Here is a 26,254-nt window from a genome sequence, read left to right as displayed (position 1 = left end):
TTCATAAGGCGATCTATTATCTCCAAGTCCTTGTATTTTGTGCAATCTACTGTAACATACATATAAATTGTTCCTTGCATTATTTTTCTATCCTCCATGTGATTTGTAATGATTGTTGCCCTGGGTTTTTTGTTTTTCTCCCCTTTGATACTGTATCTATTTCTTACCTTTTTTTCAATAAAGATTTACCTGTGAAAAAAAAGAAGAACACACTACCCACCATTAGCCACACACATATTTCAACAAAACAATTTTTTATTGCATTATTTACAATTTCATAACCTTATACCCCTTCTCACCAAACCAAATCTAAAAATCTCGGAATTGCACTTGCAATATTCAGTGGAAATATATGGCTGAACAAGGCATGGTTCCCTAGTAGTACCTTGATTAGGCAACAGTTGTCAGACATATTCCATGTACATTTACTGGCATGTTCGGTGGGAATAGTTCAGTAAAAACTTTACAAAAACAAAATTAAAATCCATTCTGCCTTTTTGATTGTGTGTATTGGTGTGAATTATATAGCAATATATGTATCTGCATCTTAAAAATGACTGGACACAATGGTAGCATTCAGTAAATGTGTATGCACTGTTAATAGTAGAGACAGGAAAATTTTCTGTAGATTTAGGAAAGAAACATATACAGTATGTTGCCACTCTTTGTGAAATGTATGCATTTCACTTCTTTGGTAATTGTATAAGTATTCATTTTTACTAGGAGGTATAAAATTAGGAGCAACAGATTAAGACATAACAAGAATTATAATTCAGTGGAGTGAAGATCAACACATTAGCCTTTCATGGGGGCTTGAATGGGATACTTCAACCTTTACCCATTTCAAGTCTCCTACCTCCAGCCCAGTTCACTGAGACAGCACCTTTAGGACTGAATGTACAAATTGACCTGCCTGCCATCATTAACATATTTACCCATATACATTTTCTGTATGTTTCTAGGACACATATGTAGGAAATGCAGGCAGTGGTATCAATATGTTCAGTGCCAGTGGTTTGACCTGACATTAATGTGTTTGTTAACTGGACTGATGAGGTACGAAAGCCTGTAAAACAAGATAAGGACACAACTAAGCTGAATGATATGCAAAAAGCAGGTAGGAATTGTATCCACTGCAGTCATTAATTGTGACTGAAGGGACACCTTTTCACATTCACAGTCTGTTCTAATATCAAACCATCTGCAATGAAGAATGTGTAAGTATGTCAAGAGGATGAGGAATCTTTTGGATGATGGCTTATATCCTAACAAGCAAGCATCATGTAGTGTCTATGGGTACTGTGAGAATGGTAGTAATTTATAAATTGCTCTTGCTAATGTATTTGTATTGCATTCAGTGTGTGCTTTTTTTTCTTTTTAATGAAATATGTGCAGGATAGAGGGAAGTGAATGCATGACGTCAAACTTAGCCATAGCATATTACAAGAATAACACATCAAGCATGTTGACTTGGTGCTTCCGGGACCAAAACCCTTTACAATCTCAGATTGCAGAGTCAGTATTGTCTTCGGCATCTCAGTGAGTTTCCTTTACTCTTACGCTTTAGGTAAAGAGAAGTCCCAGGCTGTCTCCTGGGCACACTTCCACATGGCTCTCACAAGGCGATGGAATCCCATGTCTTTTGGCTTCTCCAGTCCTCTCATCAAACGCTGCTTCATGATAGCAATGAACTCTTTATTGCTCAGTTCTCCGTTCCCTGCCATCGAATATTAGAGAGAGATCATTTTAGGGTAAACAAAACAAGGCTTTATTTGGTAAGCTAATTTTTTAAATTTTTTATGGCCACTACCTCAAAAATGTAGTTCGCATCCAGAATACAACCAACAGACCCAAGCTGTTAAAGAACTATAAGTTCCTGTATACACTACCAGCTTCTGGCATGCTGAGTATACAGAGACATTTAGTCCCTCCACAGTCCTGGTAAGCATTTTTAATATTTACATATTGTAAAGTATAGACACAAGCTAATTTCTTATTGTTAATTACATAATAGAAGTCACTAGCACTCGATGATATGTGCAAGAAGTAAAGCACTTTTTATTAAATTGTCACATGCGTCATACAGAAGTTTCAGGGCCACGCAGGGTCCCTTCTTCTGGGCGACATAGTGACATCAATAAAAAGTGCTTTACTTCTTGCACATATCGAGTGCTTGTGACTTCTATTATGGACTGTATCTGACACTGCGCCATCCGTGTTATCACTTCAAGCACCAACCTTTAACAAGGTCTGTATGCTGTATGGAGTGCAGGTGATTTTGTATTATTTATTGTTAATTACAACACAACAGTCAAATTAGTCCCTATATGTAAATTATCATATATTTTCATTGATTTTGTGCTCCGTCATCCTTTTATGTTCTCAATAATTCTTGTGTCCCACTTAACTATCCTCAGGAAGCAATCAATAGTGACTTAAAAATGATCCATGTAATTTATCAGCAGAGCAGTGCTAGGCATTTTTGCGATTGTAGTCTGCTGAAAATGGCCCCAGAGGGCAAAAAGGGGTCAAATCTACCATCAGAGATGCATGCCCATAGGCTTTAATTCGGTTGGTATTGGATAGAAGGAATTGACTGCCACTCTACTACTAATTGCCCTGGTCTTTCTATAGAGGCTGCAGAGCCTGATTAGGAACTCTTTTGCTTAGACAGAATAGTGACTGATCTAAAGGCAATGTTGATGTTACAGGAAATTACAGTCATGTGAAAAAGTAAGCAAACTCCATCATAACTGTTGACTTAAAAAAAAATTATATTTGAACAGGCAAACAATAGATCTTCAAACAGTGCCTATTGATAACAATGAAATAAAAACACACACAAGGAAGATTTGCTTTTTAAACCATTTACTCAACTGGAATAGCAATAATTGAAATGGTGTATTGTGGAAAAAGTAAGTACACCTCAGAAGCTAGTACTGCCCCTTTAGCATAAATTACTTCTTGCAGGTGTTTTTTTATAACTACCCGCCATCTCTGACATTGACTAGGTGACATTTTTTTAATCACTCTTCTATGTAAAATTCCCTAGTTGCAAGATATGCAATGCCTGCATTTTACCTAAATACATCCTGCCTGACTACAATGTTCAACAGGGTTTTTCACTGCTATGCTAATGATTTCTAAGTTCCGAAGTTGTGGCAAAAGTTGGATGTACACTTAAACCTGCTCTTTACCTGAACTAGGCAAAATAACATGTTCCCCTAATAACAGGGACCACCAAAAATGTATACTTGTTCTACCTGCATGTTTCTGTCGCAGCTCATCAAAAGAGGATTAGGGAGGTAAAGCTCAATTCTGGAATACCAGCTATTTAGATTTTTCAAAAATTACAAAAATAAAAGGCTGAAAAACAGACACTACCTACTACTAAAGTCCTGTGTTACAGTACTACATCACATACTGAAGCAAGTCAGAATGGTTAGAACTGTGTGCTTACTATTATCACTCATCAGAGAAATCTCATGTAGTGAGAGGCAGAAATAGATAACTCACAGGAGGCAGGTAACTCTAAAGTGCACTGTTTGCTAGTTGACTGAACATAACAAATAAAAAAAACCTAGAAACGGAATGTCCACCATCAATACACCTCTATTCCTTGGTGATCATCTGTTTGTGAAACATACACTGCAGCATATGGATGCAATGTTAGGCCCCGTTCACAACAGGGCATTTCGTTGGACGTTGTTTTCCATGCTGAAACATAAACATAAAATCTCATGTATTCCTATGGGGGCCGTTCACACAAACACGCTGAATCATGCGGAAAAATATGCCTGGTGTTTGAAATAAATGATAGAAGTCACCTTGTAATGTGCAAGCATAAGCACTTTTATTGATGCGTCACAGAGCCAACGTTTCGGGGCCACGCAGGGTCCCTTCCTCGGGGTGACAGTGAGCTATTTGGTATGGTCAAAGCGCTGTATGGAGTACAGGTGATTCACTAACACTATTTGGTGTTTGAAATAGTCCCTGAGCTTCTTTGAGGCAATTATCAGCCCATTTTGCTCTAATGACTTCAATGTAAAGACACAGATCAGCGCGGTTTTACGCTTTTAGCGCGTTTTTGCAGCCAACTGCTTTTCACTGGACAGCTATAAAATGAGCTGAAAACATGCAGCTGTTGCTTATGAACAGAAAACGCCTGTAAAACACGCATAAGAAAACATGCAAAAACACGCGTAAAGCTGAAACGCTGTCACCCTGGTGTGAATGGGGTCTTATTCTACCATACCATGTAATATTAATATTTTGACAATACGCCATGTTTTGTTTTGCAGGTTTTGTTGGAAAAAAAAAATCGCTGATTCCATGTTTAGTGCCAATTTATGTATTCATATTATGCTCTCCATTTTTTTTAAATGATTTTTGCTTACAACTTACAGAATTTGTAAAAGACTACCAAACTATACGTTTGCTCAAAGCACAGGCCTGATAAAATAAAAAGATACAGGCAGTCCCCGGGTTACATACAAGATAGGGACTGTAGGTTTGTACTTAAGTTGAATTTGTATGGAAGTCGGAACAGGTAAATGTTTTAATGTAACTCCAGCCAAAAAACACATTTTTTAGTTTTGGATAGCATAGGGAAGGGTCACGTTTGTTTTGCTTTCTCTTACTGTTATTCAGAAGATTATAATTAGGGCTGTTACTGATAAAAAAATTTGTGTTCGATTGAAAATTTTTTTTCATTGATTTCATTTTGATTAATTATAAAGCACATACAGATCCAACTACATTGGCCTATACACTTACAGCACAGCAATGAAGTAATAAAATGAACTAGGATCACACTAATCCAGCACGTCATTAATCTCACGTGCCCCACTCAATATGGCCGCCGCTTGAGTGGGGCAACTCAGAATAATAACGTGCTGGATTAGTGTGATCCTAGTTCATTTTATTACTTCATTGCTGTGCTGTATGTGTATAGGCCAATGCCTTGGCTGGGGCTCGTGCAGAAAGTTTCTTGGGCAAACTCACCGGCCCAAGTGGCTCCGTCACGAAGGGAAGGGGGAGGAGTCCGGTGACGTCGATGTCCGTGACGTCACCGGATCTCCAAAGGGACTCCCGGAAGCCGGTGGAGAGGGGAGTATTTTCATTAGCGATCAAAAAAATTTTAATCGATCAGCAAGATTAACGATTAATCGAGAAATTATTCGTTAATTTGCACAGCCCTAATCATAATATAAGAAAACATTTTTTTATTTAAAATGACACACCACAAAAAGTTTTCTTCTATTTTTAATTTTATTTTATAAACTATTTTTTTTTACATTTGTTTGCATTTCTAATTTTTATTTAACTTTTATTTACATTTTTTTGTCTTTTTTAAAACTTTTTTGTCTTTTTTAATGCTGGGAGCAAAAGCCAGCCTGCTATTGGATATTTCAAATTGCAATAGCCAATAGCAGGCTGGCTATTGCATCTGTCCACTGTCCACCAGCAGAGGAGGGGCCTGAAGGAGAAAGTTCTCCATCAGGTCCTCTAATGCTGATTGACAGCAGGCAGAGGGCGGGTGCAATAGCCAGCTTGCTATTGGCTATTGCATTTAGCCAATAGCTAAATGCAGATGAAGAGGAGGCAGGGCGGCGGGGCAGAGGAGCCGCGGCCGTACCAGGGGAGCGGAGGATCGTCCGGACCGGGGAAGCCGACGGACCGGCGGAAGAGGAGGCCGGGACAGCAGCGGAGGTACGGGGGGCAGCGGAGAAATGCAGCGGTCTGTGTCCCCGCTGCCTCCGCCAACAGCGTGGATTTGAAGGGACACAGGCCGCCGCAGTTCTCCTAAATGTACTGGCAGCTGCCGCTACATTTAGGAGAACTGTGGACCCCGTTCATAAGTACGGATTGTCCGAAAGTCGGATGTCTGTAAGTCAGGGACTGCATGTAGTGCTAAAGATTCATCACTAATTTGCTTGATAAAAGGAGCTTTGAGTGATGCAACATATTCCCAATGACAATATCATGGGCAAGCACAAATAAAAGTTAATTCTAGTTGTCTACTCTATGTGATCAGTTTTTCTGCACATTAGGAGCCTTCCCAGCTTCCAGAAACTCAGGCTGTTACTATTTAGAGATCTAAACAGCTCTGCTATTAGAGACTAAAGTATTGTTCTAGCTTAGATCATGGATCATCTTTAATTGTTGACTTGCTTCCTAAAATAAGCAACAATGGGCAACTCTTGCATCTTTCAACACTGTACTAATCTTTTATAAATCAAGGAATATTGGTTTTGCGCAAGAAAAGACAAGGTAATTGAATAGCTTTGAACGTATTAATCATAAAAGTGAAGCATGTAAATGTTACCAACATCTAGCATCTCATTATGCAGATTAATGTCAAAGACCAGTCAAAGAGTGCATCATTTTCCTCTAGTCAATTAGGGATCATCTGACCTAACAGCAAGAGGTATTTATTTGCAATGAACTACCAAAATCCTCTAAATTAGGAAAATGGATGTAGTAAATACCAGGCTGTTAAACTATAATCAGGTTCATTAAAGTGTCATATAATCATGTTGTGTCTTGCAGACAATTTTTCCTTTATTCTTTTATTCAATAATTGAGGTGTCTGCCTTTTTTTAATAAAATGTTGTGCTGTGCTATTGGAGAGGCAGAACATATAGTGTACCCACAATGTATTTAACATGTGTATGTGTATATATCATATTATAAGTGAACAATATTAACAAAAATACTAGGGTTGCACAGATACCAAGTACAGTACTCGGTACAAGTACCGATACTTTTGAGCTCCAAGACTACACTAGAGAAAAATGCAAAAATTAGGAGGCCACTGTCATTTGTAAGGGGCACAAGGAGCTCCTGGGATTTGTACATCTCTGTTTTAATGTACGATTTTGTTTTTATAGATATAAATAAAGGGATGCACAGATACCAGTTTTGCGAGTACGAGTACTGGTACTCGCCGAGTACTTACAAGTACTGATACAATTTTTGTTTATTGCCATGTGACAGTTTTTCTAAAACAATACAGACTAATGATTTCAGGACAGTGGTGGAGTGCCAGAGCCAGGTCCCAGCTGCAACCGCTGCAACTCTGGTAGTTCTCATGAAAATGCCAAGTATCTGCACTGGCACACGAAAAGCATCTGTGCATCCCTAAAAAATACTCTTGCAAGGAAAAAATATTCTTGTCCATGAAATAGAAATCCATGAGGAGTCCTCCTCCTTACCATAACTGGAGAGCCTAAAAGAGAAATCCTTAATCCTAATGGATGGTGTTTGCCTTTCTGCTGACACATGGGTACAGGGATCTGAAGCAGCTCAGCAATGCACACAATGTTCCACTGAATGTTGCTTATGTTTCTCGGTTACATATATTCTTTAAAAGCCGGTGCAAACATGATAAATTTGTACTGCCAAGCAAAGCAGCAACAGGGGCTATAAAATGACAATCTCTTATAAGTTAAAGAAATGAGGGACTTGACTATCACTGTACCGATATCATGGTAGGACTGTTGATTATACTGAATGAATTCTAATATAGGATGTATAGGCTTTTCAGCATACTGGACAAACTGACATGTAAACAGAAACTGTAGATGCTGAACTCTAGCTGTTGCCCCTGTATATACCCCTACATTCATTATTGCCAACAATGCTTGCCTCAGCTATTTTGCCAAAATGAAACATGTCTGCAAAGAACGATCAGCTGAAGCCCACCACTGCTGGTATTTAGTTGCATCATATTTCTTTAGCAGAAAGACTAACCTTTTCTGATTTTGTGTTTAGAATCTGCATGCAGTGCCACACCTCAGATGAGATGCAAGCACATCACTTTTCAGGCCCTGCAGCAAAGAACTGGCCAAGTTACTATCCTTTACAATCATAGTCTAATGCCAGTGTTCTTTTAACAATATTACTAAGATAAAAGAACTGGAAAACTGTGAATTCAGGGATGTTAAACTACAGAACCTGTTAATGCTCATCATACATATGTCAAATGGAATAGAATATCGGCCATGTGCCCATTTACCAGACTGAACATATGATATTAAGGCCTCATTCACACACAATGCAAGAGCAAAATTATATATTGCGTATATACGAGCGTATGTGCGTGCACTATTTGCATTCCCAGAATGCATCATTCCTAATAGAAATTTGAATTGAAACGGTACGCACGTACGCACATATATATGCCTAAACATGCGTATGCACGTAAAATACGCAGAAATACGCTGCCCGGACGCATCTCTGTTCCATTTAGTTTTTGCGCATTTTTACGCTACGCAAATATACGGCTCCATACGCGGCTATGTGTATGGAGCCATTTATTTGCATATGTTGCATATGGTACAATACGCATATACGTGCGTATATGCGCGGCAGTGTGAATGAGGCCTAAGGGTTTATAAGATAGTCACATAAATTAAGTCTTACTATTACAAGCTATGTAACAAGTCCTGTGGGCTAGACTAGACTGAGAGATACTGCAAAAACACTGAGCTGCCAGTCTCAATCCATAGAGCAGACAGCCGAGAACTAGCTTGAAGCTGGTGCCATTCAAATCCACATTAAAAGTATAATGCGTGTAATTAGTAAAATCTCAAGTGATGGCTGAAGAAATAATGAAAAAGCTTTTTTTTTTACAAGTTCATTACGAAAAAGGCTCTAAATAAGGTATTACAAATGAAATACAGGTCCATACAATTATGTCTACATATTAGCCTCAGCAATGAAATGGTATTGAAATGTGAAGAAAATCCCTTCTTTATTCTTTCTTTCAAGCTCCTCCCCTGATGAAGCCAAATTTCTGGGTTTTACTAACTTTGAGCTGAGAAACATACCCCAGCACAGAGATTAAATCATCTGACTAGGCTCTAATACTCAGCTGACATCATTATCAATGTGCCATCATGCAGCAACTTGTATGATGTAAGAGCTTTTGTGCACCAGCAGCCTTTGCAAGGACAGAAACAACAAGCAGAAAACAAACAATCACAATCAGCGATGGTGGTGGGGGTTGCAACCCGAGCCCCACTGATACCTCTGCACCCAAGTTTCATAAGCAATGGCAACTACATGAAGAATGTTATTTTTCTGGAAGATAATCCTTCATCATTCTGGCATTTTAGTAGTTTGCCAAGCTGAACATTGGTTCACACTACAATATGGTTTTCTCTGTTATGTGTCAGAGACAGCTACAGTTTAAAGAGAGTTCAAGCTAATACCATACATTTTCTTTAAACAATATGAAAAGGCCACAGCCATCAGTCTAATGTATATGCTATTAAATAAATAAAGCTCTAATGAGATATAAAATTAATCAAATGCTGCAGACCCATTTGATGGTGACTATAAACTATGCACTCCAGTAATCTGCATTAGGCTTTTCAATTCATTAATAGAAGTCAGTAAGCAGACTGATTTTGTGCTTTTAGAGTAACAGATCTCACAGTCTTTGAACTCTTTCTTCTGCTGGCACCTCAGAATGGTGGCATGACATGATTCAGGATGTAGCAAGATATGCTGGATTATGCACAATGTGAAATTGTTATGGTTTATATTTTGTCAGAGTTTTGTCATATTAAACATATTAGTATTGCATGTGCAATTATCTACCGCCACTGTAATTTGCTTTATCCTTCCAGAGCTATAACACCACAGTCAGTGCACTTCTATGTATCGAAAAGTATATGAAGAAACAGTGAGCCACAAAGGTTCTAAATACTTCGTACAAGTCTAAAATCTTTAGCTTCTGTCATTTGCCTTAGATCACGTCCCAAGTCCCACCCACCTACCCACCCACAAATCAATAGCACTGTGTAGCAGGGCTGGGCCTGCCCAGCAGGGCCTGAGTACAGGAATTCAGCAAGGTATGAGGGGACAATTAGTTCTGTAATTACACCTCCATAGTCACCACTCTGACATCCATGCCCCATACCAATTTTTAAAAAAAGTTAACAAACTGATCATGTGGAGCTTGATGATTGAGCACTCCATGCGAAAGATACTGAGCTTGTGACAGCTGCACAATAAAGTGAAAAAATGTATTAATTTAAACTCAAAGTTTAGAAATCACACTTTCATATATTAATGAAAGTCAATACCCTTCCCTCTCTGGAACATTGCCTTTGAAGGTCTTGGTTTCAAGCATTATATTAGCCTATTTCAATCTGTCCATTGCTTTTAATCTGTATTTTCCTTTTTCACATCACTTGTCCAACTCCTCCTTAGGTCTATCTTTCGCCTCAATTTTCTACAAAAATGTTCTTCGAGATTCTTTCTCTATCTTCCATGACTTAGCTAAGCCATCTAGGATACTGGGTTCCTAAAGTCACCACTATAGTTGGGTGTACTGCATATTTATTCACAGATAAATACCTTAATGGAATGAAACAATGCTTTAGTTGCACAGGGTTATATCAAGCTGCCCTAAGTCATATTAGATCATTTATATTTAACCAATAAGTTTACGTAGGCATTTTCACAGCGCTTGTAATATCTTATGTTTACGGTAAATATAGCCAAAAAAAAAGAGACTCATCATGGTTAATCAAACTATTCTTTAAGTAAATCACACTTTTGTGGTTGGGAAACTACCAAAGATATTTTAGACAGAACATTTAAAGAAATGGCCTGAGGTCTCTATACAAATAACATCCGACAGGCACTACAGAACATTATAGTCAAGAAGGACTTGAAGGTGATTTTTTTTATTTCTGCAGGGTGGTTATATAAATTTCCCCTGAGTAATAGAATAAATAACCTTGGAATTGAAAAGCAATGAATATATAACAATGATAAATCATGAAAACTCACCATCACAGTCAAAGAGAGCAAAGACTACATCACAGACATGATCAGAGAGCTCCACCTTGGCCACGGTCCTGGCAACTTGCTGCATTGTAACTAGAGAGAGAATAACACAGAACATGAGTTATAAATGGGTATCATTAAAATTTCCATGGGTCTCTATTACTCATTATTGCTCCTGACAATGTGCAGCTGGTTTCTTTTTTTATTTAATGCACCCACTTTATTACAAATAAAACAATAGCTTTCATCAATACTCATATTGTGGTAAACCAGAAATGGCAATGTAATGCCAGTCCATTATGAGGCTTTGTAACAATACTGTACATCAAACTCCAACAAACTTTTCATTTTTTTTTTCTTTTGACAAAGCCGGGAAGGGTTAGACTATTTGTTAAATGATATTTCTATCTGTCTCAGTGTTGGGAGCATTTCCCTCCATTTCCTATTCCAGTGATCACACAGAAAGTTAGTGGAAAGGGGGCCCAGATGGCAATGAAACCATGACAGAAGTTCTACCTGTTCCCAATTCTACAAAACAACATTGTTTTGATTGTTGCCTAAGTGAATGGAAACCTTTCCCAAGAGAGCAACTAAAAAAGGAAACATTTTGGCTTGTATGTCACTTCAATAAAATGAAAAAATTTAGAATTAGCACAATGTTTTACTAATATACATTAGGTCATTTTAAGTATTTTTACATAAACAGTAAATAATGAAGAGACTTCCTTTTAAGTAACAAGGGTTTTAATTGACTTAAACTGAAGCGGTGGAAATTGTCAACACTGGTGCTGCTACTAATAGAAAAAAGAGGCTTCTTAGGGAAGTCATGAACTATGTAATAACCGAAAAGAATATAGCTTAATCCAGTGTAAATAAATATTTTTTGCAGAAATTTTCAATCAAGATTGAGAATATTAGTTCAGAAAAATATAGCAAAACTTGCTAAAGTCTGAACTCTATGCCCCGGTAATGCCTCTAATACAATATGTAAACAGTACTTAGAACACACAAATACCGATACATCAACAGAGTTGTAAAAAAAATAAAAATAAAAATACTACATTTATCAAAACTGGAGCAAACAGAATCTGGAGCAGTTGCCCATAGTAACCAGTCAATATCTCTGTCTATACCTGTGCCTCTGACAGAAATCTCTACCCCATTATCTGTTACATATCTCTAGGGCTGCAACAACTAATCGACTATAATTGATTATTGAAAAAGTTGTCAACGTTTTCAATCATCGATTAATCGGCTTCCGATTGGTTGCCCCTGTTCACGGCTCCACACATGCTGTGCGCCACACTTCCTCCCCACCTCACGCTCGCCGCTGCCAGACCCGCCCGCATCCACGCTCCACACGCCGCCCCTCCTCCCCACCTCACGCTTACTGCCCGCCCACATCCACGATCGTCACAGGAACGCGGGGAGAAGAAGTAAGGAGGAGCAGGTGTGGGCGGATGACAGCCGCCGATAGACAGGCCCGATCTCAGAAACAAGTTGCTGGAAGACTGCTCCGGTAAGCCTGCACTTTCCCACACATGGTGCTCTATAATGTATTGCTGGGATTTGTTGTATTCCTATATAGCTGGTGGTATTCTGCATTGCGCTGTATAGAGGACTACAAATCCCAGCAATAGTACATTATACAGCGCAATGCAGAATACCACCAGCTATAATGTACTATTGCTGGGATTTGTTGTATTTCTCTATAGCCGGTGCCATTCTGCATTCATTGCTGTATAATTTTACACTTTCCATTTCACTATATTGCACACCACACTTTTTTTTTTCTTTTTTACTTCCACCGCTCCAAGCTTGCTCCTGTGATGGACTACAATCTCAATACAAACTAGTAGTCCCATCACTGGAGCCATTTTTAAAAATGTATTTTATTTTATTTTTTATCCGATTAATCAAACTTAATAAATCGGCTAACTAATCGATTTTGAAAATAATCATTAGCTGCAGCTCTTCATATCTCTGTCCCTTTAATCAGCCACCTACACTATCTAACATTTGGATGATTACTTTTTCCCAATGCATGCAATTTTATGAGGGCCACAACTGCAGGCCCCTTTCCATTATGGTGATGTTTCAACAGCAGTGAGGCCCCTCATTTTGGAAGACAACTTCAGCATATGCATTAGAATCTGAAAAACCACAAGTGAATTAATAATTTGTCATATCTCATAACTCTCCACAACGCTAATATCTTGCATGCAATGCTCAAAGGGCTCATAAATCAATGCACTGCAGTCCCTTACTGGAACCTCTGCAATTATTTTATCATGTAATGCAATATTTTATTAAAACACATATTTGAAGCATATTTAATAGTTTTCTAATACTGCAGTTGACAGCAAATGTAGTAAATGGAGATATTTGGAGCCTTTGATACTACCAATTTAACACTTGTTTAATGTTTAGTTATAATACAACTTCCTCTTGATAATTATTTTCTGTCCCTAGTTATAAATTATGTATCAGGGAAGCACAGATGGTGATAGTCTGATGATTTTGCATATACTTAGGGAATTATGTGGCAAGTGTACATATCATTAGGAGCTTTAAAAAGTAACAGTATTTTCCTCGCTGATGGAACTGTGGCATCTTGGTATTAAAGTCGACTTTTTCTTTTTAACATAAAAAAGGACCTCCACTTCACATCTCTCTATGTGACTAGACAGTGAATAGAGAAGCAGCAAACTCATGGGCTCAATGCTCTCTCACTCTCCTTCTACGACCATATCATTTGTTAGTACTGCAACACAACTGATTGGCTTCTTGTGCTGCTTTTCCCTCCCCTCTTCAAATTTTGACATACAGAAACTACAAGAGGCTGTCACTAAGTCATATTCAGGAACAAACATTGCTTACATTTAACAAATCATTTAATAATGTAGTAATTATTACAGAGCTGGAATAATGTGTTTTTAACATCCGCCAAGAGCATTAGGTCTATCTTAATTGTGTTAAAAAAATCATGTATAACAAAATGAATACAGTTTTTTACTTGGCTAATACTTACTATAAAATAAGCAAAATCATAAGTTCCAGGAGTCTAAAAAGTTGTATTAGAAAATGTTCATTTATTTTACATTTTAACATCAAATAAATGATGAGACATTGAAATGCAAAGCGATATTAAAAAACCCATAGCATTTTACATACAGTTGGAAGCTAAATCTACTTTGTCATCATTAATACTGATACTACGTGAAATAGTGGCAGGACAGAAAACCAATCAAGCTCTGCTTTGTTGCACAGAGCTGTCGTTTGAAAATGACGTCAGCTTCCTGATAGGCAAAAAGAGCAGAGTAAATGTCTCATCAATATACTGATGCTCCTTCATTGTCCAATCACAGACCCGGGTGAGTCCTAGACCAAGTAGTGGCCTACTACTATTCAACTGCAGTGCAGTTTGCATAAAAAAGTCTCAGGACATGCAGGATCTGGCTGTGCGGTCTGATAGGAGATCCTGGATCAATCACAGGCTGTGTAAAATTACACGCCCACTATAAACTAAGATTAACACATCTATGTAGTTTTACCGCATATTTAGTTGTTTGCCTGGGCCTTTCATAAAACCATGGGCTCATATTAAACAGTGTAACATTGTGTTAAAAATTGGGCATCATTGGCATACTACTAGAAAAATCTTACGTTTTTCATCTTGTAACAATCTCAAGAAACCTTAGTGATGCAATGTAGGCAAATAAGTCTAAAACTATTTTATTATAACATAACATAGGTATAGGCGAGGATAGAACAAACTGTCTCCTAAGTTTAAAAAGCTATCCCAACATTATAATGCTGTTAAATGGGAGGTTTCTAAGGGAACAGTAAATGCACTGGAGATGGTTTCCACACACCAAATCAAAACCAAGAGCAGTCCACCCTAGTGTGATCACAGCATCCATTAAGCTAATGTCATAAAGACCAAGATCTGTATTATGCTATTCAAAGCCATCTGAACAAAATATCCTATCCCGTTAGTAAAAATACAGTCAAAAGATAACTAGCAAACTGTGAATTTCTGTAGCAGCTTCGACAACAACTTCATCAACAAAACAAGCGTTAAGTGTTTAGTATGTGCCAAACAATAGCAGAAAATCACTGGTAAAGATTGGAAGGTCTTGTTTACAGAGAAAGAAAAGCTTATGCAGGGAGAATACCACATGACAGGTTCAAGCAAAATAGAAAATTCACAGGTTAAATCTACAGTCAAGCAAGGTTGAAGTATGTAATAATGAGGGGTTTGTTGATCTTTCCTGGAATTTGTGACTTCCAGAGAATCGAGAACAAAAAACTAACCAAAAAAAGTAGGGATGCACCAATATATCGGCCGCCAAAACATATCCGCCAAAATTGGCACTTCTGGCATAATGCCAACAGTGTTATTTTCTGGCCGATACAGCAGTGCATCCATTCTTTCCTCCACGCTGGGCGCTGCTCTGTGTCCCAGAGGGGAGGAGAGAAACTGTGACAGCCGGCCGAAGGCTCTGCGGGAGGAGAGCACCGTGAGCGGCTGCCATCTCTCTTCCCACACCGCTCAGCCTCCTATCGCAGATCAGCAGAGCGATGTGTGTGCGGAGACAGCCAGCGCTGTCGCAGCAGGCTTAGCTCCTTTGGCTCAACCTCCTGTGACAGCGTGTCAGGAATGAGACGAGTGCAAACACTCAGCAATCAGTGATCGCTGAGTGTTTGTACATAAATGAGGACATAGTATGGTTACTATATCCTCAATTATGAATGAATGGGAGTGATCTACTCCTGTTCATTCATGATTGTGGTTATAGTAAACATACTATGTTCTCGTGATATGAACGAACAGGGACACTCAGTATAGAGGATTCCCGTTCATTTATAACTGGGGCTGCAGAAAAAGAGATTGCGGACTTTGTGTCGTTTTTGAAATTTTCATTTCGGTGCACCTCTAAAAAAAAAAAGATGCCACTCTATTCTGATGAGGTATGTCATCCCCTCTGGCTTTGTGTAAGATGATGCATATTCCAGGAGAATGAAGATCTTAAACATTTTACTAAAACAGTTAATTGCAAGGAAAAGCCAGAAGTGCTGATTTGCGTGACTTTCCCAACACAGGCTATAACCTCACTTGAAGTGGAAGTACAGTATGCAACATCAAATTTCGGATACATAATGCAGTCTTCTCATTAGTTAGTAAGAGTAATACAGTAGTTATTGATTTTCTGAGTCCCCGCCTAACAGTTTTATTACAGGTTGATCCTGCTAGTAATACAACTATGTTATGGGGATCGGGGGCAGAAAAACAAAAACTGCGGTGTTAATTCTATTGATAGACTGCTTCATATACAGTATATAATTTTTTATTTGAACCATAGTTCCACTTAAGCATTTCTGGCAACATTCGAAAAGGCAAAACATTTTGTACTGTTGCATGATGCTCTCAGATACTCTAAAGCAGGGGCGCCCACTATTTTTCGTTTGGAGATCTACTTTTCAAATGACGAGCTCATTGAGATCTACCAACGAAAAAAACACCTGCATTCAGGGGCGGGAGGGTGCGTGGCATTCCCCCGCCGCCGGTTCATTCACTTCTTCTCGGAACCCCGCTGGGGAGAGCAGCGGGGATCCAGAGAAGCGGCGGGAGGAGAGGACATGGCGATCTACCAGTGATCGCTACGCGATCGACCTTGTGGGCACCCCTGCTCTAAAGCAATGCTTGAGTGGATTATAAAACTCTGCAAAACTGTTTGACTAGGTACACACTAACAAATTACTTTTGACTTCTACTAGCAAAATTATAATGTTGTATTGTGTTTAATAACCTGCATTTGTTTTGTATAACTGATGCAATCACAGATTGTTTGGGTCAGACTTAGTCTTTTGGACCCAATCTTATGTTTAAGTGGACATAATGCAATAAAAAAAAATGTTTTTTCGCCTTCCTTAACCTTTTTCCCACAATATTGTTAGACGAGTTACTTATAATGAAGTACATCAGTTAAAATACACAATGCACAACTTAAGTATCCATTTCCTTTTATCCCCTTTTGACTGAGCTTCAAGAAACAGCCACCACTGCATTTGAGGACAGGCAGATGTTTTATGACATAAAGTACTCAGTGATGCATCTGCCTCTCTATGGCTATCCCAAGTTTCCAATTAGCTCATAATTCAGTTTGCATTGGTTGACATTTGATAGACTACAGATGGCAACCATAAAAAAAAGGCAAATGATAAAAGATAAACAACCTCATGGGATCTGAACTCACAGATCCTGGGTTTGTTATACAGGGTATTTACAAGAACATATAATACGGTGTGTACCTTTAATCCTGTACATATATACAAACTCATGGTCATATAAACAGATCTACATATAGGTGTCCTTATATAAACAAATGTTAAACCCTGATATAACATTTTACCCTTTGTAAAATAATATTTCAGTTTTGTGCTGACCTGCATTTCATCTCTCTCTAAGCTGAAGTCTGTAAGCTTTAATTAAAAGTTGCAGATGCGTGAATTTGAAGGCCAGTTAGTTAAAACCCAGGATCCAAGCATTCAGCATGAATCCTGCTGAGCCCTGGAAAACCAGCATCCCCCATTATGCCAGCTTGCTTCACACCAGACAGGTGCAAACAAGAGCCAACAGTCAATATTGACCTGCCTGACATTTTAATAAGAAACGCTACTGACAGCCTCCTCACAGCCCACTGCCAATTCTTCACTTAGAGACACCCATGCAAATGTGTTTGGAGTATGCTGCTGATCTTTTCTGGCTGCCAGCATCAGCGTACAGAGAATTTGCCAAAGAGAAAATTGTGCCTCTGGCAGGTCTGCCAGTGGACCTAATCATCGTTTTCCTTTACTGCTATACTATAGAAAAAGTGCCTGCTTTATAAACTGAATATAAAATGCTATCAACACTATTACATTCAAGTGTGTAATAGTTAACACACTGTTTTCTTGCTTTTATCGTTCCTGGGATCAGTGATATATGAGATGCATACTACACATGGTATCTGACAATCGATAAAGTCGCTGACGCTTACAAGATTTCATATTCAATAAAGAATAGGGAAAGGAATAAAAAATAATAAAAAGTAAATACTGATTACACTGGACAACAAAGATTTTGCTTTTGAAAACACTCCTAGGCGTATATATAAGAGATTAAGGGTTGCTAATCATAAAAATAATGTGTAATTTAACCTATCACACACCATTTTTTTTTCATCTGTATTTTTGTATTTTCTTGTCACATTTTAAGTTTGCTAAATTTTACGCTATATGATGCTTCATGTAGTTCATACATGTACAGGCATGCACACAGGGCTGGTTGCATAATGTCTGTGGAACTTGCACAGGTTGGACATGCCTGGGAATGCTTAGGCTTAGTGTATGCTGCTGTAAGGGCTAAAGGGAGCTCGAAATGTAACAACTAGGCGTAACTCAGTTACAGACTTGCTGTTGTAGTATGGTTCAAAGATGCACTACAACTGGAATTGTTAAGAACGCATATGAACTCTACTATGGTTGTAAGATTGGTGGTCTGGACAAGACATGGGCTCCTCACATTTGATGGGCAAGATGTGCTGTCGATCTGAGAACTTGGCTCAGAGGAACTCGGAAGTCAATGCCATTTGCTGTTGTGACGATATGGCGAGAACAGAAGGATCACTTAATAGACTGTTACTTCTGCCTAATTGTTCCAGCTTCTCTGCTAAAAATAAGAAATCAATTGAGTACCCCAGTCGATCAGTGCCATATAATGATAGTTTTCCACTACGAAAGCCACCAGAGAAGTGGAGCTTTGACGAAACAGATGAAGATGCTGAAAATGCTGCAATACACCAACCAGATGCAAACTGTGACAATGATCCAGATTTTGAATTATGTAGGTCTGGCACGCCTCAGCTAATAACACAGGCAGAATGAAACACTCTGGTCAGAGACTTGGGTTTGTCAAAATCAAAACCAGAACTGCTGGGTTCAAGAATGCAAGGATGGTGTTTGCTATCACCAAGTATGAAAATTTCTAGCCTTTTGAAGCCGCCAAGAGCATTTAAAAAGTTTTGTTGCACAGGTAGACATCCTCGTTTTCTGTACTGACATTGACATGTGCTACATATCCAAAAATATGCACTATAAACTAACAATATTCAATTAAACACGTTACAGTAATTAAAAGTTAATTTCATATTTATAAAGATTCCTATGTGATACAGTCCTTCTGAAATTATATTTGCATTCAGCTTAAAGGGATCTATCATAATCACCAAAAGTTTTTCAGGAAGCAAAATCCTTGAAAAGATTGGTTTCCCAGTGTTATCAGTATGGCTAACATTAAGACAATTAAGCTAGTAAAACATTTACCATATACTTTTTTACGCTGCATATGCAGTCATTTGGTCATATTTTCTTCTATATGGTAAGTTTTTATAAATATATTTCAGATAAGGTCATACCATTAAGAAAAACACACCAAGAAACAAAATTAAGTCATATAATTTACCCCAATAAAAGTAACAAAACTGGGTAACTTTGTTTTCCAAATTCAAAATAAATATTTACTCACTCACTGTGCTAAATTAGAAGAGAAACTTAAAAAAGGCAACACAAAGAGTAAGCCGCTTAAAATTGTAGGTAGTACAGACAAGAACAGACTTTGCATTGAGCTTCCAAAATTGTAATTGGTTGGGAAAGCAAGATACAAGGGGAATAGACTATGCTGTTTGTGGTAAAACATTGCAAATTGGAGATGGCTCTGTGTAAAGCACAGCACAAAGAATGGAACAGAAAAAAGGGAAAAATTGAAAGAGTAGGACAAAAAGGAAAAACAGGAAACAAGGGGAGAGGGAAAGATGAAAAGGTCGAATATAAATAATGAAATAAAAGTAAGGACCTCTTCATAATCCATGAAAAAAGTTTTAGGCAAGAAGGAAAATCACACTATGGGCAGAGAGTGGTTACTTCAGTTGGGAGAGTCATAATTTTTGTAGTTCTTCAAAGACATTAAATCTAACCATGAAAACCAAGTCTTCTCCAGGTAGTCTAAGGTAGCGGCCTCAGCTTTTCTTATTAAAGAGGAACCGAACCCTGGAAGGTGAAGCTGTGCCCAAAAAAGCAGGCAGAGGGCAAAAGACTAGTCACCAGTAACACCTGTGGTTTCCCTGCAGCTGATCGTTTCCCATTACTGCCTAACCATGCCTTGTACTGTGTTTCAGTGTGGAAACAGCCTTTTTGGTAGAGGCAGGGCTTTAGTTCCCCATGGCAAGCAGTAAGCAGTATGGTAATGACATCTCCAAATCCAACTCCAAATCTTCTAAGACTAGCAGTCATAAGCAGAAGAGTTTTAGATCTCACATTGCAAATATACAGCTATGAGGCTGTAGGCTCGGGAGTGCATAGGTAACCTTACATACCAGGAAGTGCACTGCTATTTTTTTTAGGAGGATTTCCTGACAAAAAGGTACAGTTTTCAGGGTGCTCCTTAGGCACAGGTAATACTTCATGTTGTTAAAACATAACAAATCTTCACCTTTATGTGTTTAGTTCTACTTTAAGCTAATCTAATTAATATATTCAGGGTTTATCAGTGTGGTTTGGGGTTTTTGCCGATTACTGATGGATTAGTGTGGTGAAATATAGGAGAGAGAACACTGACATTCCATTAAACCTTTAACCACCCCACCCAAAAAAGAAAGGTTGGATTGGAGGGCTGGTTCTCCAATGGTGCAAACAGCATCTTGCTGGAATCTCCAGCATTTGTGGGGTGCAGTTGCAAATGTGAATTCCAGACCTTTTATTAGGTCTCTTCTCTATCCCAGTGTTTGAGCATTTATGATTTAAGACATTATTACATTTCCTATTGTAATTAACTGAATGAGAGTGCCAACATGGTTTCCTACTTAACTGTGAATTTAGTCTTGACCTGAGAGATTAATTATCCGTGTGCAAATTAGAAAAAGAGAGACGGTCTGGTATAGAAACCCAACACATACATTAACAAAAGAAATCTGTTGTCTCAAAATACTTTAATTTTAATATATAGCTCATTTTTGAAGGTAGGACCAAGAGAGCATAAGGAGGACATTTTAATGGTTAGTTAAAGCCGCCCTTGTTGAGCCAGATTGTGCTTGCAGGGCCACCCATGGCTTGCATTTCAGCCAATAGCACAGGAATCAGCCAAAATTCGAGCAGCGTATGACCATTCAGAATTCACATTACATGAATTAAAGACAAAAGCTGAATGAAAATTCAAAAATGCAAAAAAAAAAAGTTTCTTTGACTTTGGTCTTCAGGATTTAGGGCATTCTGCTTATGGAACAGATAGTAATGAATTGCATGTCTCTCTCAATTAACATCCATAATTGCATAATTTCTCAATTACCTTTTTTTTTAAACTTATGATGGAATTGAAGTAGTGCCATATCATCATGTGAAGCCTATATGACATTGTCTTTCCACGTATACTAGTTGTCTTTACAAAATGGCTGACTTCACTATATAGAGACAGCAGGTTTTGCAAAGATTACTGACAATTCAATTCAACTATATTGAATAGTGAAATTAAATACTTGCTGATACAGCTAATTGCCAGGAGAATATTGTTATTTTATGTAAAATGAAAAAGAATGGTGAAGCCTCCTTAGCATCCATAGTACAAGAACATGGGCTTTAGCTCGTTCCACATAACATCAATATCCATATAAATCACCCGTGTACGTCACTTTCCATATTAATTCTGAACGGCAGCATTGCATTTTGACTGAAACTGCTTCCCTACACGATGTTCACAAGAACAGTCCAGAATACATAAGATCTGAGACCTGATTCATGCATGCTAACAAAGTATGCTAAGGTCATTTTAATTTACAAGCTTATTCAGCAGTCAGCGAATGTCACTAGGATAATCTAATATTTAAGTCACATGCCTACTGCAAAATGCTGCAGAGCAATTTCAGCCATCTGTATAACCAGTTACTTAGATTAACAAGGGGAGCCAATATTAATATAGAAAATGGATAAAGATAGTGAAGAAAGCATTACACAATTATTAGTGCTGCAAATATCTAAAAATAAAAAAAAGATGTGCAAAGACCAGAGCTCGCTGGGTTAACTAGTCAATGAAAATTATTCAACCAAGGCTCATTTTTTCCTGTTGATCTTTTAACTGGACCTGCATTGCTGACGTGTCTTGCAACAGTGCTACAATATAGACATTATACACAATTTCTTCCATGTGAGCAGTGCATAATGTAATGAACTACATTTTATAATATTATATGTGCTAGATTAATGCCTAAGTCCAATAAAAATTTCTGCCAGGACTCTATTTCACCCTGTGTCCCCTGTGTCTTGGTGATGCCTGTGCAAAAAAAAATAATAGGGAATGCGGCTGTCACCATCACAGGAAAGCAGACAGCAATAAAACGTCGTTCTACTCCTTCCCATAGCCATTATAATTTTGTTTTTGTCTGCGTCACCGCTGGAGAAAATTCCCATTACTTTCTGCCCTGACAGGAAGAGAGAACTCCCTCAATAGGAACACAGAGATGGCAATAAAAACCTGATAGAACTAGGAGTGGGTACAGCCTAACTTAAAAAAATGTTGGAGGTGGGCTTTAAATAAAATGTTGATGCAGAGTCATCCAGGCTTTAAGTATTGCACAGGACTGTGAATCTAACAAATTGAGCTTGCTGATTGGCAGAGAGGGACCAGTGATGACCTAATTCAGTGAGTTTGCTGCTTTTTTTTTATAGTACATTCAGTGTTTGCCAAGTTGTGTTGTTCTCACGACAACAAAGAAAGGCAAACGGCCAAGACGTTGTATTATGTCTGGCAGGGGTGTCTGGATTAGAAAATTTAACAGAATTAAACATTTTTTGTCAGGTAAGCCAGTTTGTCTTCACTAACACTATACAAAACCTGGGGAGGCTACAAAAGCCTTTTGATTAGAAAAGAAAATGATGCTTTGCTTTTATTCCAGTGACATGTCATGTCCACTAACTTGACATGCCACATTTAATTAAAATAGCCGTTAACAGAGGGAGAATGTAGTTTTAATTGGAGTTTTCCTGCCACAATGCACTCAGCGCCACAAAAGCAATTAATACAACTGTTCCCATTAGATCCAAGAAAAGTCAACATTGCTGAGTATGCATCAAGTGGGAGCTTATGGCTGCATAACTGTTAGATTATTGGACAAAAAAAACTCTAAACAAATACTGTCATTGTTAACAAACCATATGCAACAAACTGAAGGTGCAAAATATTTTTTACTGTGGCAAAAAAGCGGACATTTGTTGACTGTGTCCGCTCGTTGGTGTCTGTTTAAAGGATAAGTTCACCTTTTGCAAAAATTAAAGAAATGCATAATTAATAAAAAAATATGCATTTCTTTAATGTTTGCATTCAAGCCTGGAAAGCATTGCAAATGTGATCACTCGATCAAGGTTGCAAAGCTCAGGCTTCTGCACATTTTCAACTCGTACGAAGGTGCGAAGTTTCAGTTAGGAGAGATGGGAGAAGGACGGCTGGACTTCAAACAGCATTAAATCACCTCATACGGCATCCAGCCGTCCTCCCTCTAGGTAGATGCGGGAATATGGGCGGCTCTACCTAGAGCGAGGACAGGAGGACGGCTTGACGCTGTATCAGGTGATTTATTGCACTTTGAAGTCCAGCCAATCTTCCCCCATCTCTCCTAACTAAAACTCTGTAGCTCCATATGAGCTCTGCCTGTTTGAAAATGTGCAGAAGCCTGAGCTTTGCAGCTGTGATTGAGTTATCACAAATGCAATGCTTTCCAGGCTTGAATGCAATTATTTAAAAAATGCATATTTTTTTTTAATATATTATTTCTTAGGCATTTCTGCAGTGTTAAAGCCTTTAACCTTTTTTTTATTTTCAACTGCAGCTTTTAGAGTTTGTAAAAGACCACACAAACCATATATTTTCCGAAAGCACAGGCCTGGTAGAATAAAAAGATGGTGCTACTAATTTTGTAGGTCCTGCGATAATTATGCAAATTTTTATCAAATCAAAATTAAACCGATAAAAATACACAATTACATTGATAAAAGAACACTAAAATCAGTATCCTGCTGATGACCGTTATTAATTTACAGAGGACCCCTCAGGGGGACCCTTCTGGTATAAGTTCATGGTCGCTAAAGCAGCCATGAGCTTATAACAGAAGGTTGCAAGCTGCCGACGTAAGGCTTACTGACGTGGCCAGGTGCAACCGGTTGTGTTCTGCCCTAAGCCTTAAGTCGGTGGTAGGGAAAGGGTTAATCACAGCTGAGCTGCAGGCTGTCCTCCCTCTCTACTCCCTGCCACTCCAAGGCCATGGCCTCGGTGGCCTAGTGGGGAATCTGGCTCTGTGTGTACCATTAAAGCTGCAGGGGTGCAAAATTCCTATCCCCGGCGCCTGATACATGCAGTTGTGGGCGCCAGGCATGTGGTTGTTTCCCCCCTACATTCAGGCCCAGTTCACATGTATAGCAGAGTGTTTGTCCATCCTCACCGCCGGCCTCCCTCCAAGGTCCATCCCCTCACCGCCCCACCCCGCCATGGTTTTGGGGGCCCGGGACTACAGCAATGATTTCAGGATGGAGAGCAGGGAGCAGACCAGAGAATGTCCATTCTCCGATCTGCCCCGTGTGATCAGGGAGACAGGGAAGCTGTGCTCACAGTACCTCCTGTATGAGCTGCCACATGTGGGGCTGTACAATAGATGAAGCACAATGCTGCACTCACACTTCTGTATTGGAGGGCAGGCTCAATAAAGAGATATATAATAAAATTAAAATAAAGAAAAAAAATTAAATTATAAAAAAGCCAATAATAATAAAAAATAAATAAAACCACCACCCCAGCTATCTGAATGCAAATAAACACACGCATAGGGCATTGTGTGTGTTTGCGCGCTGAGAGCTGTCCCCATTCCACTGTGTGCCATATTGTGGTAGCCGGGCAGCAGCACTCTCTAACAAGGAGAATGTGCATTAAGGGGTAAGTTCACTTTCACTTTCCCCAGTAATTTGGGAAAATGGAAGTACTGGCTCTAATCTGCATCCCCCCCCACTATACTTTCCTTTATTGCTAGGCAAAGACAAAAAAAAAATCATACACAAAGAGCAAAATCACATAATTGCAAACATTGTACTTTAATGTAATCCTCTTTACCCCGCTGCCCTTAGCACATGCCTGCAAGTAGTTTATGGTAACTGCAGTTTTACGCAACCTGCAGTTTAGAAAAAAAATCTCGTTAGGTTTCCTGCAAATGGTAAACACATTATCCTATACTATGTGTAGTATTAAGGAAAATAGTATAAAGAGATTGCAGCTTCCACTGCTGTAGGATTCTGCTGTCAGGAGTGTATATATAAGGAAAGTGCACGTCACCTCCAAGGTCCAACTGCAACAAACAGTTTTCACAAAAGTTGTTCACTTAGGGGTGTATTTATAAATAATTCTAAGAGCCATTTCTCCTGTGAAACTGCATGTACATTTGTGCAAATGGATGCAAGAAAAATGTTATTAGTAGGGATGCCCCGATACCACTTTTTCAAGACCAAGTACTGTCCCTCATGTACTTGCTGATACCAATTACTGATACTTTTTCCTAAAGGGACATGTGACATTTTTTCTAAAACAATACAGGCTAATGATTTTAGGGCAGTTTCTCACCAGGGCTGCATGCATTGGAGGTGACAGGTTCTCTTTAAGGTGACATTAGGGGTCTTTTAGACCTCTAGTGTCACCTTTCCACTTCACTGGATTCACTGAATGTAAATACAGCAGGCAGTGGCTGGGAGCAATAGCCAGCCTGCTATTGGATATTTTAAATCGCAATAGCCAATAGCAGGCTGGCTATTGTACCCGCCCACTGCCTGCTGTCAATCAGCAAAGGAGGGAACTGAAGACAAAGTTCTCCATCAGGTCCTCTCTTCTGATTGACAGCAGGCAATGGCCTGCTGTAGAGGAGGTACAATAGCCAGCCTGCTATTGCAATTTAAAATATCTAATAGCAGGCTGGCTATTGTTACAAGTGTCCATTCCTTTTCCACTTGATGAAACTGTTTGCTTTTGGTGATATATCTCAGTGTCAGCTGTCTGTGCTCCTTAGGTGTTTAATAATGTCCTCACCAGACCCACACAGAAGTTTTCCCTGGTAATGAAATAAGGGAAGGTCCATTCTGTGTGAAGGAAAGATTTACAGCTTCTCTCCTCTCCTCCCGCGTGAACACACACAACGGACATTCTCTTCTTTCATTGAGTGAAAACATCTGTGTACGCCAGGTGATGAGTGCATTAATAAAACAAATAAGGAGCACAGACATCTCACACATTGTGATATATCACCAAAAGGAAACGGTTTCATCAAGTTGAAAAGGAGGGGACACGGAAGGACAGAGGAGAAGCAGCAGTGGAGGTAAGAGGGGGGGG

At 38.8% G+C, this 26,254-nt stretch overlaps 1 protein-coding gene across 4 annotated transcripts in view; it reads right to left on the bottom strand.

Annotated features, from left to right (window-relative positions):
• Positions 1-1,344: 1,344 nt before the first annotated feature.
• The window catches only part of MICU1 (mitochondrial calcium uptake 1), a 175,228-nt gene continuing 150,318 nt past the window's right edge, over positions 1,345-26,254 (bottom strand). For all 4 annotated transcript variants that reach the window (XM_018562911.1, XM_018562912.1, XM_018562913.1 and 1 more), the window contains 2 exons: positions 10,810-10,899; positions 1,345-1,717 (listed from right to left, as the gene is read on the bottom strand). In XM_018562911.1, the coding sequence (XP_018418413.1) occupies positions 1,557-1,717; positions 10,810-10,899 (251 nt within the window). In that variant the 3' untranslated portion in view covers positions 1,345-1,556. The remainder of the gene's footprint in view (positions 1,718-10,809; positions 10,900-26,254) is intronic.

Source organism: Nanorana parkeri, unplaced genomic scaffold (assembly GCF_000935625.1).
Source record: "Nanorana parkeri isolate BGI_ZX_2015 unplaced genomic scaffold, ASM93562v1 scaffold612, whole genome shotgun sequence".
Classification (NCBI taxonomy): Eukaryota; Metazoa; Chordata; class Amphibia; order Anura; family Dicroglossidae; genus Nanorana; species Nanorana parkeri.
The sequence above is the reverse complement of the archived record's forward strand: the minus strand, read 5'-3'. Positions and strand labels throughout refer to the sequence as shown.